The sequence below is a fragment of the Stegostoma tigrinum genome, chromosome 12 (assembly GCF_030684315.1).
Source record: "Stegostoma tigrinum isolate sSteTig4 chromosome 12, sSteTig4.hap1, whole genome shotgun sequence".
Taxonomy (NCBI): Eukaryota; Metazoa; Chordata; class Chondrichthyes; order Orectolobiformes; family Stegostomatidae; genus Stegostoma; species Stegostoma tigrinum.
The window spans coordinates 35,448,647-35,464,235 of record NC_081365.1 but is presented as its reverse complement, the minus strand read 5'-3'; the positions used below and the strand labels follow the sequence as shown (position 1 = coordinate 35,464,235).

General features: G+C 41.7%; 1 protein-coding gene across 2 annotated transcripts in view; it reads right to left on the bottom strand.

The window, feature by feature from the left end:
* LOC125456754 (DNA polymerase theta) overlaps positions 1–15,589 on the bottom strand; it is an 84,611-nt gene that overhangs the window by 6,636 nt on the left and 62,386 nt on the right. For both annotated transcript variants that reach the window (XM_048540138.2, XM_048540139.2), the window contains 4 exons: positions 9,316–9,427; positions 8,377–8,501; positions 5,571–5,730; positions 2,332–2,447 (listed from right to left, as the gene is read on the bottom strand). In XM_048540138.2, coding sequence (XP_048396095.2) covers positions 2,332–2,447; positions 5,571–5,730; positions 8,377–8,501; positions 9,316–9,427 — 513 coding nt within the window. The remainder of the gene's footprint in view (positions 1–2,331; positions 2,448–5,570; positions 5,731–8,376; positions 8,502–9,315; positions 9,428–15,589) is intronic.

The window sequence follows — 15,589 nt, the reverse complement described above, 5'->3', positions numbered from 1 at the left end:
GGGCAAAGCCACATTAGATTTGATACTGGGTAATGAGCCTGGCCGGGGGTTAGATTTGGAAGTAGGTGAGCACTTTGATGATAGCAATCACAATGCTGTTATGTTTACTTTAGTGATGGAAAGGGATAGGTGTATACCACTGGGCAAGAGTTATAGCTGGGGGAAAGGCAATTACGATGGGATTAGGCAAGATTTAGGGAGCATAGAATGGGGAAGGAAACTGCAGGGGACGGGCACATTAGAAATGTGGAGCATATTCAAGGAAAAGCTCCTGTGCGTCCTAGATAAATACGTACCTGTCAGGCAGGCAGGAAGCTGTAGAGTGCGGGAGCCGTGGTTTATGAAGGAGGTGGAATCTCTGGTCAAGAGGAAGAAGACGGCTTATGTTAGGATGAGATGTGAAGGCTCAGTTAGGGCACTTGAGGGCTACGAGGTAACCAGGAAAGACCTAAAGAGAGAGCTCAGAAGAGCCAGGAGGAGACATGAGAAGTTGTTGGCGGATAGGATCAGGGTAAACCCTAAGGCTTTCTATAGGTATTTAAGGAATAAAAAAATGACGAAAGAAAGATTAGGCCCAATCAAGGATAGTAGTGGTAAGTTGTGTGTGGAGTCAGATAAAACAGGCGAAGCGCTAAATGAATATTTTTCAACAGTATTCACTCTAGAAAACGACAATGTTGTTGAGGAGAATACTGAGATACAGGCTACTAGACTAGGTGGGATTGAGGTTCACAAGGAAGAGGTATTAGAAATTCTTCAGAAGGTGAAGATAGATAAGTCCCCTGGGCCGGATGGGATTTATCCTAGGATCCTCTGGGAAGTCAGGGAGGGGATTGCCGAGCCTTTGACATTGATCTTTAACTCGTCATTGTCTACAGGAATAGTGCCAGATGACTGGAGGATAGCAAATGTGGTTCCCCTGTTCAAGAAGGGGAGTAGAGACAACCCTGGTAATTATAGACCAGTGAGCCTTACCTCAATTGTAGGTAAAGTGTTGGAAAAGGTAATAAGGGATAGGATTTACAATCATCTAGAAAAGAATAAATTGATTAGGGATAGTCAGCACGGTTTTGTGAAGGGAAGGTCGTGCCTCAAAAACCTTATTGAGTTCTTTGAGAAGGTGACCAAACAGGTAGATGAGAGTAAACCGGTTGATGTGTATATGGATTTCAGCAAGGCGTTCGATAAGGTTCTCCACAATAGCCTATTGTACAAAATGCGGAGGAATGGAATTGTGGGAGATATAGCAGTTAGGATTGGAAATTGGCTTGCTGAAAGAAGACAGAGGGTGGTAGTTGATGGGAAATGTTCATCCTGGAGACCAGTTACTAATGGTGTACTGCAAGGGTCAGTGTTGGGTCCACTGTTATTTGTCATTTTTATAAATGACCTGGATGAGGGCGTAGAAGGATGGGTTAGTAAATTTGCAGACGACACTAAGGTCAGTGGAGTTGTGGATAGTGACGAAGGATGCTGTAGGTTGCAGAGAGACATCGATAAGCTGCAGAGCTGGGCTGAGAGGTGGCAAATGGAGTTTAATGCAGACAAAGTGTGAGGTGATGCACTTTGGTAGGCGTAACCAGAAGGCAAAGTACAGGGCTAATGGTAAGATTCTGAGTAATGTAGATGAGCAGGGAGATCTCGGTGTCCATGTACACAGATCCTTGAAAGTTGCCACCCAGGTTGACAGGCCTGTGAAGAAGGCATACAGTGTTTTAGCTTTTATTAATAGAGGGATCGAGTTCCGGAACCAAGAGGTTATGGTGAAGCTGTACAAAACTCTGGTGCGGCCGCATTTGGAGTTTTGTGTACAGTTCTGGTCACCGCATTATAAGAAGGATGTGGAAACTTTGGAAAGGGTGCAGAGGAGATTTACTAGGATGTTGCCTGGTATGGAGGGAAGGTCTTACAAGGAAAGGCTGAGGGACTTGAGGCTGTTTTCGTTAGAGAGAAGAAAGTTGAGAGGTGACTTAATTGAAACATATAAAATAATCAGAGGGTTAGATAGGGTGGATAGGGAGAGCCTTTTTCCTAGGATGGTGACGGCGAGCACGAGGGGGCATAGCTTTAAATTGAGGGGTGAAAGATATAGGACAGATGTCAGATGTAGTTTCTTTACTCAGAGAGTAGTAAGGGAATGGAACGCTTTGCCTGCAACAGTAATAGATTCGCCAACTTTAGGTATATTTAAGTCGTCATTGGACAAGCATATGGATGTACATGGAATAGTGTAGGTTAGATGGGCCTGAGTTCGGTATGACAGGTCGGCACAACATCGAGGGTTGAAGGGCCTGTACTGTGCTGTAAATCAAATCAAATCACTTTCCCTACCTGTATCATGTCATTCTCTGCTACTTCATAAAGCAGTTCGTCATGAAGCTGTAAAATGAAAAAACCTCCATGGTCTGGTTGGTATATTTCCTGCCACTTTTTCCTTTGATTTATAGCTGCATTGGGAGACAAATATCAGTTAATCTCAAATTGCAAATCCACCAACCACTTCATCCAAATTGATTACAGTCCCAATGCAACATTACCAAAGATCTAAGCCTTGTCAAGAGTTTGGTGTGGAACTAAATGTATGTAATATTTGAAGATGTGCTAGACTCTAACTTCAATCTGAATTTTAAGGGACAGCATACCTGCAAAACCTTTTATTTCTGATCATTTATTCTAATGCTAAAGAACAAGGTGACAACCGCAGTCATTTTGTTCAATGCTAAGGCATTCCTTCCATCAGTGACATTGCTGTAAGCAAGTGGATTTATTTATAAAGGAAATAAAGAACAGGCCCTTTGGACCTCCAAGCCTGTGCTGACACATTTTGCCCATCCATACTAAAACTGTCTTCATTCACAGCACCCGTATCCCACTATTCCCTTCCTGTTCATGTATTCATCCAGGTCCTTCTTGAATGCTGCTACTGTGCCTGCTTCCACCACCATCCCTTATGTAAAACTTGCTTCGCTCATCTCTTTTAAATGGTCCTTGCTGTACTTCTCGTCCTCCTCCCCACACCGCACCCCTCCCCCCGCCCCCACTGCACCTCAAACCTGCGTCCCCTTGTAACTGACCCCTCCACCCTGGGGAAAAACGCCTCATACTTTCCAATCTATCCATGCCTTTCACAATCTTTTACATTTCTATCAGGTCACCCCTCAGCCTCCTGCATTCTAATGAAAACAAACCCAGTTTATCCAACCTTTCTTCATAGCTGAAATCCCCCATATCAGGCAACATCCTGGTAAACCTTCTCTGTGCCTTTTTCAAAGCATCCACATCTTTCTGATGGTGTGGCGACCAGAACCGCGTGCAATATTCCAAGTATGACTGAACTAAATTTCTATAAAGCTGCAGCATAACTTGTTTATCTTTATATTCAATGCCCTTCCAATGAAGGCAAGCATGCCATAGGAGTTTTTTTTTTTAACTACTTTTCCTACCTGCACTGTCACCTTCAGTGATCTGCGGACCTGTACACCCAGATCCCTCTGCATATCAATATTCTTAAGGGTTCTGCCATTCACTGTATAATGCCACTTGTAATTGATCCTCCAAAATGCATCACCTCACATTTATCTGGATTAAACTCTATCTGCCATTTTTCCTGCCCATGCCTCCAACTGATCTATCTCTTGTTGTATCCTCTGACAACCCCTCTCACTAACCGCAACTCCACCAATCTTCGTATCATCCACAAACCTACTAATTAGACCAGCAACGTTTTCCTTCTAATCATTTACATAGATCATGAACAGCAGAGGTCCCAGCACTGATCCCTGTCGAACACTACTAGTCACAACCCTTCATTCTGAAAAGCATCCTTCCACCGCTACCCTCTGTCTCCAATGACTAAGCCAGTTTTGTATCCATCTTACTAGCCCACCACTGATACCAGGGGGCTTCACCTTTTGGATCAGTCTGCCACCGACCTTGTCAAAGGCTCTACTGAAGCCCATGTAGACAACATCGACCACTTTTCCCACTTCAACCATCTTCATCACCTCCTCAAAAAACTTAATAATCAAGTTAGTAAGCCACAACCTCCCCCCGCACAAAACCATGCTGTTTATCATTAATAAGTCCATTTGCATCTAAACGTATATAGATTTGTCCCTGAGAACTTTTTTTCCAATAGCCACTGCCATGAGGCTTACAGGCCTATAATTTCCTGGATTATCCCTGCTACCCTTCTTAAACAATGGGACTACTTTGATTCCTCTCCAGTTCTCTGGGACCTCACCTTTGGCCAAAGAGGGTGCAAAGCTGTCTGTCAATCCTCCGGCAATTTGTTCCTTTGACTCCCACAATATTCTGGGATCAAACCCATCAGGACTTGGGGACTTATCTACTTTAACACTTCTCAAGACGCTCAACACTTCTTCCTTTTAAATAGCAACTTGACTTAGAAATTCGACTCTCCCTTCCCCGAGATCATTCTCCGCCAATTTCTTCCCTTACACACAAGGAGATCATGAGTGAGGTTGGCTCATACATATTATTATCCCATAGCTTTCCCTATCAAATCCTGAGCGCAAGGTCACGCTGCCTACCAACCAATGTATCGCAATTTAAATACTCACCAGTGCAGTAGATTTTCCGAAAACAAAAAATATTTTGAGGTTAAAGATTCCATTAAACTTTGCAACATTAAATAATCCAAATATTTTCCGATTCTTATGGTTGCCTTAGAGTCCTAGAAACGCTATTTATTCTTTGAATTAAAAAACGTATAATTGCTACATTAAGAAGAATTAAGAATTGCAGGTGACCGTTTAGGAGGGAGTGTGTGCACAGTCATGTTCTTCATGTGGAAGACTAGAGAGGAGTGAATGGAAGCAGTATTATATAGGAGATAGCAAGAACTGCAGATGCTGGAGTCAGAGATAACACAGTGTGGAGCTGGAGGAACACAGCAGGCCAGGCAGCATCAGAGGAGCAGGAAAGTTGATATTTCAAGTCAGGACCCTTCTTCAGAAATTGTATATTTATGTGCATATTAAATGAATAGATTTTTTAATTAAAAAGTTTTTTAATACTTTTCATAATTCTGAAATACAATCCTTGAAATTGCTCTTAATTAAATCAGCTGTAATTTGTGATTCATATTTAAAGTAGGAATTTTATAGTTCTGTTAATTCAATCTGAACAAAAACAATGTTTAGTTCCAACTCAAAGCAATTAAGGTCCTACCAACCAAAGCTTAGCAATACTTGGCAACACAGAAAACATCACAGGCAGTGGGGCAACAAAAAGGTGTGCAGTAAAAAATTTGAAAGACACACATTTGCTACCTCAGAATTGCAATATCACCTCTGATTGAAATCGACGCAGCAATGGTAAGAAAGGCTGTGGGCTGTTTTGCTGCAGCATCTTCTGGGAACGGGGTTTATCACATCAAGATAAACTATTCTGACCATAGTCATCAGGATCCACCAAGTACATCATCTACAGTCCAGTAACATTGGACAACGGGACTGTAATAATAGAAAAGTTAAAAGGAGTTGCAAGTGACCTATGAAGAGAAGAGGGAAGGAGACAAACAAAAAGAGATAAAGCTTAGTTCTAACCCATTTTTTTGTCTTCCTGAAACTTGCTTTTCCAGTGACCATGCGATTTAGCAACAGATGGAAAGGCTTCCTCCAATTGTTTCTGAACATTAACAGTTGCTATTTTTACCAGATCAGCTGCTGATCCTTGAACAGTGGTGTTCACTGCTTGACGTTGAGCCTGTTGTGATAGAATGGCCAGAATGAGGATTTGTAAACAGGCATCAATACCTAGCCTACAAGCTAACTGGCAGCATGGAGTAGGGTTCTAATTGGAAGGCCATCTGGATTTGTGTACAAAAGTTAAAGATGAAAAGATGCTTTCCAGAGATTGCAAGAACTTATCTAATCTTAGATAACAAGGTGTAGAGCTGGATGAACACAGCAGGCCAAGCAGCATCAGAGGAGCAGGAAGGCTGACATTTCGGGCGTAGGCGCTTCTTCAGAAAATTTTCCAGCTCCACACCTTGTTATCTAAGATACTTTCCAGTTTGGGTTTCAACCAGCTGGTGCCCTGTTAATTTTTGACAATCAGAATAAGATTCTAATTATTGTCTGTATAATTTTTATTAATTCATTTGTGGGATATGGGCAATCGCTGGCTGGGTTAGCATTTATTGGTCATCACCAGTTGCCCTTGAGAAGGAGGTGGTGAGCTGCCTTCTCGAAGCTGCAGACCATGTGCTACAGGTAAGCCCACAATGAGTAAGGAAGGCTTTGCAGGGTCAGCAAGGTTGTTGTTTCCGGTGCCTGGGTTTATGCCAGATAGTTGTCCAATTTCATTCCTTTTTGTGACTTTCTAGCGACTGCTGTCATGGACTGGCTTGCTAAGCCATTACAGCAGGTAGTTACGGCTGCTTGGCATTGCTTGCCAAATATGGCTTTGTTTTAAATTTGAAAAAGTTAGTTTTAATACTAAATATGTCATCACAGCACATACTTGCATTTAGCCTTCTGAAGTTCTGAAAATACTACCAAAGTAAATTCCAGCTTATAGAAATCACGGCGCTGATTTCAGACAACATTCCCAAAATGTCTGTAATAACTAACGCACCTTCGCAAAAGGTGTCATCCACCTTTTAATCTATACATTACACGGGATTTTTCACACAGCAAATATATTTTGATTGGAATCAGGAATATTTGCGCAATGAGCTAGAGCATATAGTGGTGATAATTACATTTATGGAGCTAAAGCCTCATTTAAACTCAGCTGTGAAAACAGCTACAGCTATCACATTTAAACTGGTAATTAACAGCACAAGCTCCATGGACCAATTACATCCAATTTCATCTTTGAAAATCACAGACATTCACCATGGCCGTGGAGAAAGCTTAAGTCACTTAAACTAGAATCCCTACACTCTGGAAAGAGGCCATGTAGCCTACTAGGTCCACATCAACTCTCCCAATAGCATTACACCCATCCTATCCATGTAACCTTGCATTTCCAATGGCTAACCCACCTAGCCTGCACTTCCCTGGACACAATGAATAATTTAGCATAGCCAGTCTACTTAAGCCGTACATCTTTAGAAAGTGGAGGGAAACCGGAGCATCTGGAGGAAACCCACACAGACATGGGGAGATTATGCAAACTTCACACAGACGCCAGAGAGCGGAATTGAACCCAAGTCTCTGGTGCTGTAAGGCAGAAGTGCTAACCATTGAGCCACCCTTAAGACTCCAATCATCACAGGATAGATTAGGTCGGGTTATGTGAATTAGGAGCACGAGTAGGCCAAATCTGCATTGCTCGCTGGGGGAGAAAGACTAGTAATTCTCAGAAAATTATCCATGGCTTTATCTTAAAGGAGAAATAAAAGCACTTCTCGAAATTAACATAACATCTCAGCAGCACTTTTTAAACTAATTTGACACTGCACTAAATTTAAATGCTACATATTATTAATCCCAATCAAAGCAAAACTCACTCAACCAGGAAGCTTTTCCCCATTGTATGTCAGATTCAGGTTGGGTCTTGACTCAAAATTTAGACGTCAGGCACCACCAAACATACAGCAAATGCGCAACAAAGAATAATAATTTATAAATATTCATCCAGTCATTAAACATTAAAACCAAATGTACCCTCATATTTGGCTAGAGAAACCAAGCAGACAGTGACCAGTCGATGAAGCACTGGTTTAGAAGTATCAAAATGTATCATTGATTGAAAACCAATTTTATTTCTCATGGATAGTTTCATCAGAATGTGTTTTAATAAAAGGGTATTGGGATTGAAGGAGACAGCATTCAGCATTTGACACCCACCTCTAGTGGCCCAACCACAATGATAAAGAGTTACTCTGCAACTAGTGGTATACGTGTGGAACACGATTAAATAACTAGCACCGCAGCTGAAAACAATACAACTACATCATCCACATCAGAAGTGGAAAGTTAAATGCTTGCAATAACAGGAAGATTTAATTCTGAACACGTCATTTTGGTCGGATTTTATTAGATGTCTTTTCAATGGCAACCCTAATCCAAGCTGTGCATCTCCTGGTTATCTGAGGTTAGTCATTCTTGGTACTCTTAGAATACTTTTCTGCATTGTTTTTATTTCATACTTATGAAGTAACCTAAATTACCATAAAAATCCATACCGTACCCTCAGCAAAACAGAATAGGAAGCATTTTGCGTAACACATTAAAACACACAACTTGCTAAATACACTGCGATCTACATCTTCAAACAAGAATGGAATGTTTTGGTCTGGTGTTCTGCCCAGCATCAGAAGCTCCCATAACTGGAGTATGTTTATTAAAAACTAGTTACCTATGAACAGATTTGAGCTAGTGTATAAACTGTAATACATACGTGAGCTTTAACATGAGGATTGGGATCCTTTATTGCCGGAAGATACCGTTTCCGGCCAAGAATTGTTTGCACAAATCCATTTTCCTGACAACTTTTTACAGTTTCACGCAGAAATGTCCGAATTCCTGTGGAAAATTATTGATGTTTTAAAACTCGTTTCAAAAATATTTCAAAAAAGGAATCCCTAAACCAGCCCAGTTCATCCCCTCCCCCCACTGCACCACACAACCAGCCCAGCTCTTCCCCCCACCCACTACATCCCAAAACCAGTCCAACCTGTCTCTGCCTCCCTAACCGGTTCTTCCTCTCACCCATCCCTTCCTCCCACCCCAAGCCGCACCCCCCGCTACCTACTAACCTCATCCCACCTCCTTGACCTGTCCGTCTTCCCTGGACTGACCTATCCCCTCCCTACCTCCCCACCTACACTCTCTCCACCTATCTTCTTTTCTCTCCATCTTCGGTCCACCTCCCCCTCTCTCCCTATTTATTCCAGTTCCCTATCCCCATCCCCCTCTCTGATGAAGGGTCTAGGCCCGAAACGTCAGCTTTTGTGCTCCTGAGATGCTGCTTGGCCTGCTGTGTTCATCCAGCCTCACATTTTATTATCTTGGAATCTCCAGCATCTGCAGTTCCCATTATCCTCTCTACACAGTCCTTTGTGTCCACAGTTATGCCCCAGCTGAAGAAGAGTTTCGATTTATTTTGGTAATTTTCTTTCAAAGCCACTGACTCTGATGCATCACTTGCAGAGTATTTTGATTTGATTTTTTGGATGCCTCTGCTTTATCTCTCAGAGAAAGCTGCAAAAATCACAAATGATATTATTTTTCCCTCCTTCCTCATTGGGCCATCTCTTATCAACTAAACTAAAGCAGTTTATTTGATATTTCCCTTAAATCCAACCATCATTGAAAAAGTTAATAAAGACTTCCTTACCCTTATATCGAGATTTGAACGTTTCTAGGTAACAACCTGCATCATTCTCATCCAGGCCCATTTGCTCACCAAGCGACTTGGCCCCAATCCCATAAATGATCCCATAACAGATCTGAAGAAGAAAGGAGACCCCAGATTAGAGTTGAGGGAACAGCAGTACATCACCAGAAGAGGGGACACAAACAAGCGTTGAGTTTGATCACAACTTACTAAATGCATGTACTAAACTAGAGCAGTTTCTGGATTGTAAGTAGTCTACATCCTCACAATCTGCTTCAAAGAAATAATGAATCATGGAATTGTAACAGAAAAAACCCTCTCAATGCATCGAGTCTGCAATGGCCTTTTCAAAGAATAAGCTATTTAGTCCCACCCTTTCTCAACATTCCTGCAATTTTTGTACCAATTTAGTTTATCTAATTCCTCTGAGGAATCTATTATTGAATCTCATCAGGCAGTGCCTTCCAAATTCTAACCACTCCTCATGTGAACTCAGCTTTTTGTGATAACATCTGGTTCTTTCTCCTAACACTCTGGTTATCACAATTAAACCATTGACAATAGTTTCTCTTTATTTGCTCCATTTAAATAATTTTAAAAACCTCTGTGGAATTCCTTTGGCCTCTCTCCACTGTAACAGCAATTCTATCTTCTCCAGCTTTTCCATATAACTGTATTTCCGCATCTCTGAAATCATTCTAATAAATCTTTCCTGTACTCTCTCCAAAACTTCCAAATTTTCCCTAAAATGCAGTGCCCAGAATTGGTTAAAATACTTACAGCCACAGGAGGAGCTCTTATTTTATACGGAATTCAGCATAACTTCCTTTATTTGGTTCACTATGCCTCTGTTTATAAAGCCATGGCTCCCAAATGCTTTGTTAACCCATCATGCTACATTGCAAGATTTGAGTACACTCTCTTTTCTTGTGCACCCTTTAAAACTGTATTTAAACTTGCATGTTCTTTCCTCCTTATTCCTCACAAATTGCAGTAGCTTGTTCTTGTTTTGTATCGAATTTCAGTGACACGTGCCCACGCATTCCACCTGATACATTCACAGTCATACAGCACGATTACAGACTCTTCAGCCCAACCAGCGCATGCCGACCATTAGCCCAAATTAAACTAGTCCCATCTGCCTGAACTTTACCCATATCCCTCCAAACATTTCTCATTCATGAACTTATCCAAATGTGTTTTCAATGTTGTAACTGTACCCGCATCCCCGGCTTCCTCTGGAAGTCCGTTCCATACACGAACCATTCTGTGTAAAACAATTACCCCGCATGTCTTTTTTTAAGTCTTTCTCCTCTCACCTCAAAAATATGACCTCTACTCTTGAAATCTCCCACCCTAGGAAAAAGACATCAGCCATTCACTTTATCCACATGTTTTGTGATTTTGTAAACCTCTACAAAGATGAATCCTCAATCTGCTAAACTCCAGTAGAAAAATGTCCCAGCCTATCCAGCCTCTCCTTATAACTCCAAACCTCCATTCCTAGTAATATCCTGTTAAATCTTTTCTTAACCCTCTCCAACTTAATAGCATCCTTCCTATAATTGGGCAACCAGAACGGAGGCCTCACCAATGTCCTATACAATCTCAACATAACATCCCAACTCCTACGCTCAAAGGAATGAACAATGAAGATAAGCATACGAAATACCTTCTTAACCATCCTGTCTACATGTGAAGCAAACTTCAAAGAATTATGTACCTGAACCCCTGGGTGTCTCTGTTCCATAACACTATCCAAGACCCTACTTTTAATGTATATGTCTGCCCTTATTTGTTTTACCAAAATGCAATGTCTCTCATTTATCTAAATTAAACTCCATCTGCCACTCCTCAGCCCATTGACCCAACTGATCAAGATCTCTTTGTAACTTTAGATAACTATCTTCACTGTCCACTATACCACCAATTTTAGCGTCATCTGCAAACTTACTAACCATGCCTTCTATATTAGCATCTAAATCATTTATATAAATAACAAACAAAAGTGAACCCAATACCGATCCCATGGAACTGGCCTCCAGTCTAAAAAACAACCCTCCGCCATCACTGCAATTAGGCAGTTTTATATCCAGTTGGCAAACTCACCCTGAACCTCATGTCATCTAACTTTACTAATTAGCCTACTGTGCGGAACCTTGGAGGAAGTTTTACTGAAGTCCAAGTAGACAATGTCTACCGCTTAGCCCTCGTTGAACTTCTTGGCTGCTTCCTGAAAAGACTCAATCAAGTTTGTAAGATACAACTTCCCTCACATAAAACCGTGTTGATAATCCCTAATTATTCTTTGCCTCTCCAAATGTATGTAAATCCTATCTTTCATAATCACCTCCAACAACTTACCCACCACCAAGTCAGACTCAGGTCTATAGTTCCCAGTCTTATCTTTGCAGCCTTTCTAAAACAAAAGCATAACATTACCTAGTCTCCAATATCTTGCACCTTACCCACAGTTATAGATGCTGCAAATATTTCTACATGGGCCCCAAAATTTCCTCCCTAACTTCCCGCAACAACCTTGGATATACTAGATCAAATCCTGGAGATTTATCCACCTCTATATTTTCTGTAATGTGAACTGTTTCAAACATCACTATTTATTTGCCAGAGTTCTCTAGCCTCTATTTCTTTCTCCACAGTAAAAATGACACAAAATATTCATTTAATATCTCTGTCCTCTGTTATCACTGCTCTGTGTTTTCTACACTTCCAAGATTGTATCACTTGCAGATTTCAAAATTACACTCTGTATCCCTGAGTTTAAAGCAGTATTATGTATATGTTTAAAAAAAAACTGACCCTAGCAGTAAACCTTGTTAACTCTACTACAAGCAGTCCAAAAACCAGTCATCCACTGGTTAAATCTGTATGCACACTGCCACAGCCCCATTAATCCAGCAGCCTTCAATTTTGCCAACCAGTCTAATATGTAGTACAAACATCTTTTCAACATTCAGATATGAAACTTTAACCTCAATCAAGCTAGTCGAAGATCAATTACCCTTAACAAATCCATGCCAGCTCGCCTTTTATAGTCTACACTTATCAAAGTGGATATGATTTTTTTTCCAATTTATTGTTTCTAAAAGTGACTGGGCTAGAATGGCCAGGTTTACGTTTCACTCCTCTTTTGAGCATGGATGTGACAGCCACAATCCTTCAGAGCCCCACATCTCAGAAGAACAAAGAACAAAGAAAATTACAGCACAGGAACAGGCCCTTCGGCCCTCCAAGCCTGTGCCGATCAAGATCCTCTGTCTAACCTGTCATCTATTTTCTAATGGGCTGTGTCCATTTGCTTCCTGCCCATCCATGTACCTGTCCAAATACATCTTAAAAGACGCTAACGTGTCTGCGTCTACCACCTCCGCTGGCAACGTGTTCCAGGCACCCACCACCCTCTGTGTAAAGAACTTTCCACGCATATCTCCCTTAAACTTTCCTCCTCTCACTTTGAACTCATGACCCCTAGTAATTGAGTCCCCCACTCTGGAAAAAAGCTTTTTGCTATCCACCCTCTCTATACCCCTCACGATTTTGTAGACCTCAATCGGGTCCCCCCTCAATCTCAGTCTTTCTAATGAAAATAATCCTAATCTACTCAACCTCTCTTCATAGCTAGCACCCTCTGTACCAGGCAACATCCTGGTGAACCTCCTCTGCACCGTTTCCAAAGCATTCACATCCTTTTGGTAATGTGGCGACCAGAACTGTACACAGTACTCCAAATGTGGCCGAACCAAAGTCCTATACAACTGCAACATGATCTGCCAACTCTTGTACTCAATACCCCGTCCAATGAAGGAAAGCATGCCATATGTCTTCTTGACCACCCTATTGACCTGCATTGTCACCTTCAGGGAACCATGGACCTGAACACCCAGGTCTCTCCGTTCATCAATTTTCCTTAGGACTTTTCCATTTACTGTAAAGTTCACCCTTGAATTTGATCTTCCAAAATGCATCACCTCGCATTTGCCCAGATTGAACTCCATCTGCTATTTAACTGCCCAACTCTCCAGTCTATCTATATTCTGCTGTAATTTCTGACAGTCCCCTTCACTATCTGCTACTCCACCAATCTTAGTGTAATCAGCAACTTGCTGATCAGATCACCTACACATTCCTCCAAATCATTTACATATATCACAAACAACAGTGGTTCCAGCACAGATCCCTGTGGAACACCACTGGTCACAAGTCTCCAATTTGAGAAACTCCCTTCTACTACTACTCTCTGTCTCCTGTTGCCCAGCCAGTTTTTTATCCATCTAGCCCATGTGACTTCACTTTCTCCATCAGCCTACCATGGGGAACCTTGTCAAACGCCTTACTGAAGTCCACGTATATGACATCTACAGCCTTTCCCTCATCAATCAACTTTGTCACGTCCGCAAAGAATTCTATTAGGTTGGGAAGACATGATCTTCCCTGCACAAAACCATGTTGCCTATCACTGATAAGCCCATTTTCTTCCAAATGGGAATAGATTCTATCCCTCAGTATCTTCTCCAGTAGCTTCCCTACCATTGACGTCAGGCTCACCGGTCGATAATTACCTGGATTATCCTTGCTACCCTTCTTAAACAAGGGGACAACATTAGCAAGTCTCCAGTCCTCCAGGACCTCACCCATGTCTAAGGATGCTGCAAAGATATCTGTTAAGGCCCTGGCTATTTCCTCTCTCGCTTCCCTCAGTAACCTGGGATAGATCCCATCCGGACCTGGGGACTTGTCCACCTTAATGTCCTTTAGGATTCCCAACACTTCCTCCTTCCTTATGTCAGCTTGACCTAGAGTAAGCAAACATCTATCCCTAACCTCAACATCTGTCATGTCCCTCTCCTTGGTGAATATCGATGCAAAGTACTCGTTAGGAATGTCACCCATTTTCTCTGACTCAGCGCATAATTAGAAGATTCTAGCCTGTACTTTTGTAACTTCAACCCTCTCATTCCCTCAGCTACATAGGATGTACTCTAATGAACTTGCCCACTTTGAGTATGCCAGTCTTTCCACTAACTCCACTTCATCAAAATTTATCTCATTCAGTATCCTATAAAATTCCTTGTTTACTATTCCTCAGCAATCTTCTATCTCTACCAAAGACAACCCTTATCCTAATACACTGAAAGCACTTTCACTGTTACTATTTAATATTTTACAGATCAAAGATGTTATGACACACACCTGGAGCAGGCAGTGCTTAAATCCAGGCCACCTGGATCAAAGGCCTGAACACTACCAATGCACAAGTACCCTTAGGAACTCAGCCTTTTAGTTCAAATCAGTCTGTTCCGACTTATAATAACATATCTTCAGCAAATGAGATTTAAACACAGGAGGAAGCCGGCTCTTTCTATTTTTAATTTTCTAATCAACCAGTTCGGTAATGTTATTACACACCTCTGGAGCAGACAGGATTTGAACCTATGCCTTCTGGCTCAGAGGCAAACTACCACTGTGCCATAACAGCCCTAGATGGTCTGAAGCCACCAACATTTTGGTCAACACACAGATGTACTGACGAATTACACCAGAGACTGACATGTTACTGGTTTAAATACTTTTTCTAAACAACCTGCAGGGAGATGTTACTACACACCTCTGGAGTAGGTAGATCTTAAACCCAGGCCTCCTCGCTTAGAGGTCAGAACTTACCACTGCACCCCAAGGTCGCTATGTTACTATTTCTTTTAGTTAACCTATTTTTCTTATCAACCTGTTCAGAGATGGTATTACATGCCTCTGGAGCAGGTGGGACTTGAACCCAAGCCTCCCAGGCCAGGAATAGCAGTGCTATCACTACACCACAAGGACCTTGTGTTACCATTTTAACAAGCATTAAATCAACAAGCACCAGCTATTCACCATTACAATCACTCCCAGTGAAGGCCTTAGAAATGGGGACAGTGGTGCAGTGGTATTGTCCCTACCTCTGAGCCAGGAGGCCTTGGATCAAGTCCTGCCCAAGTCCAGATGTGTATCATAACATCTGTGAGCAGGTTGATTAGAAAACACTTAAAAATATTGAGACAGAGGTTATCGCGTTGATTTCCAACCGTCACCAATCGACGGGAGCTACTTGCTGACCAATTGCAATACTGCTGAAATAGTACGTGTGTTGCACACTAAATGTGTCACATTTGTCACATTCTAGTCATGTGATTTCTTTAAAAAACCTGAATTTGGTTACAAAAGCAGGATATGAATACTACAAATCTTAAATAAAAACAAAAAATACCTGGAAGAA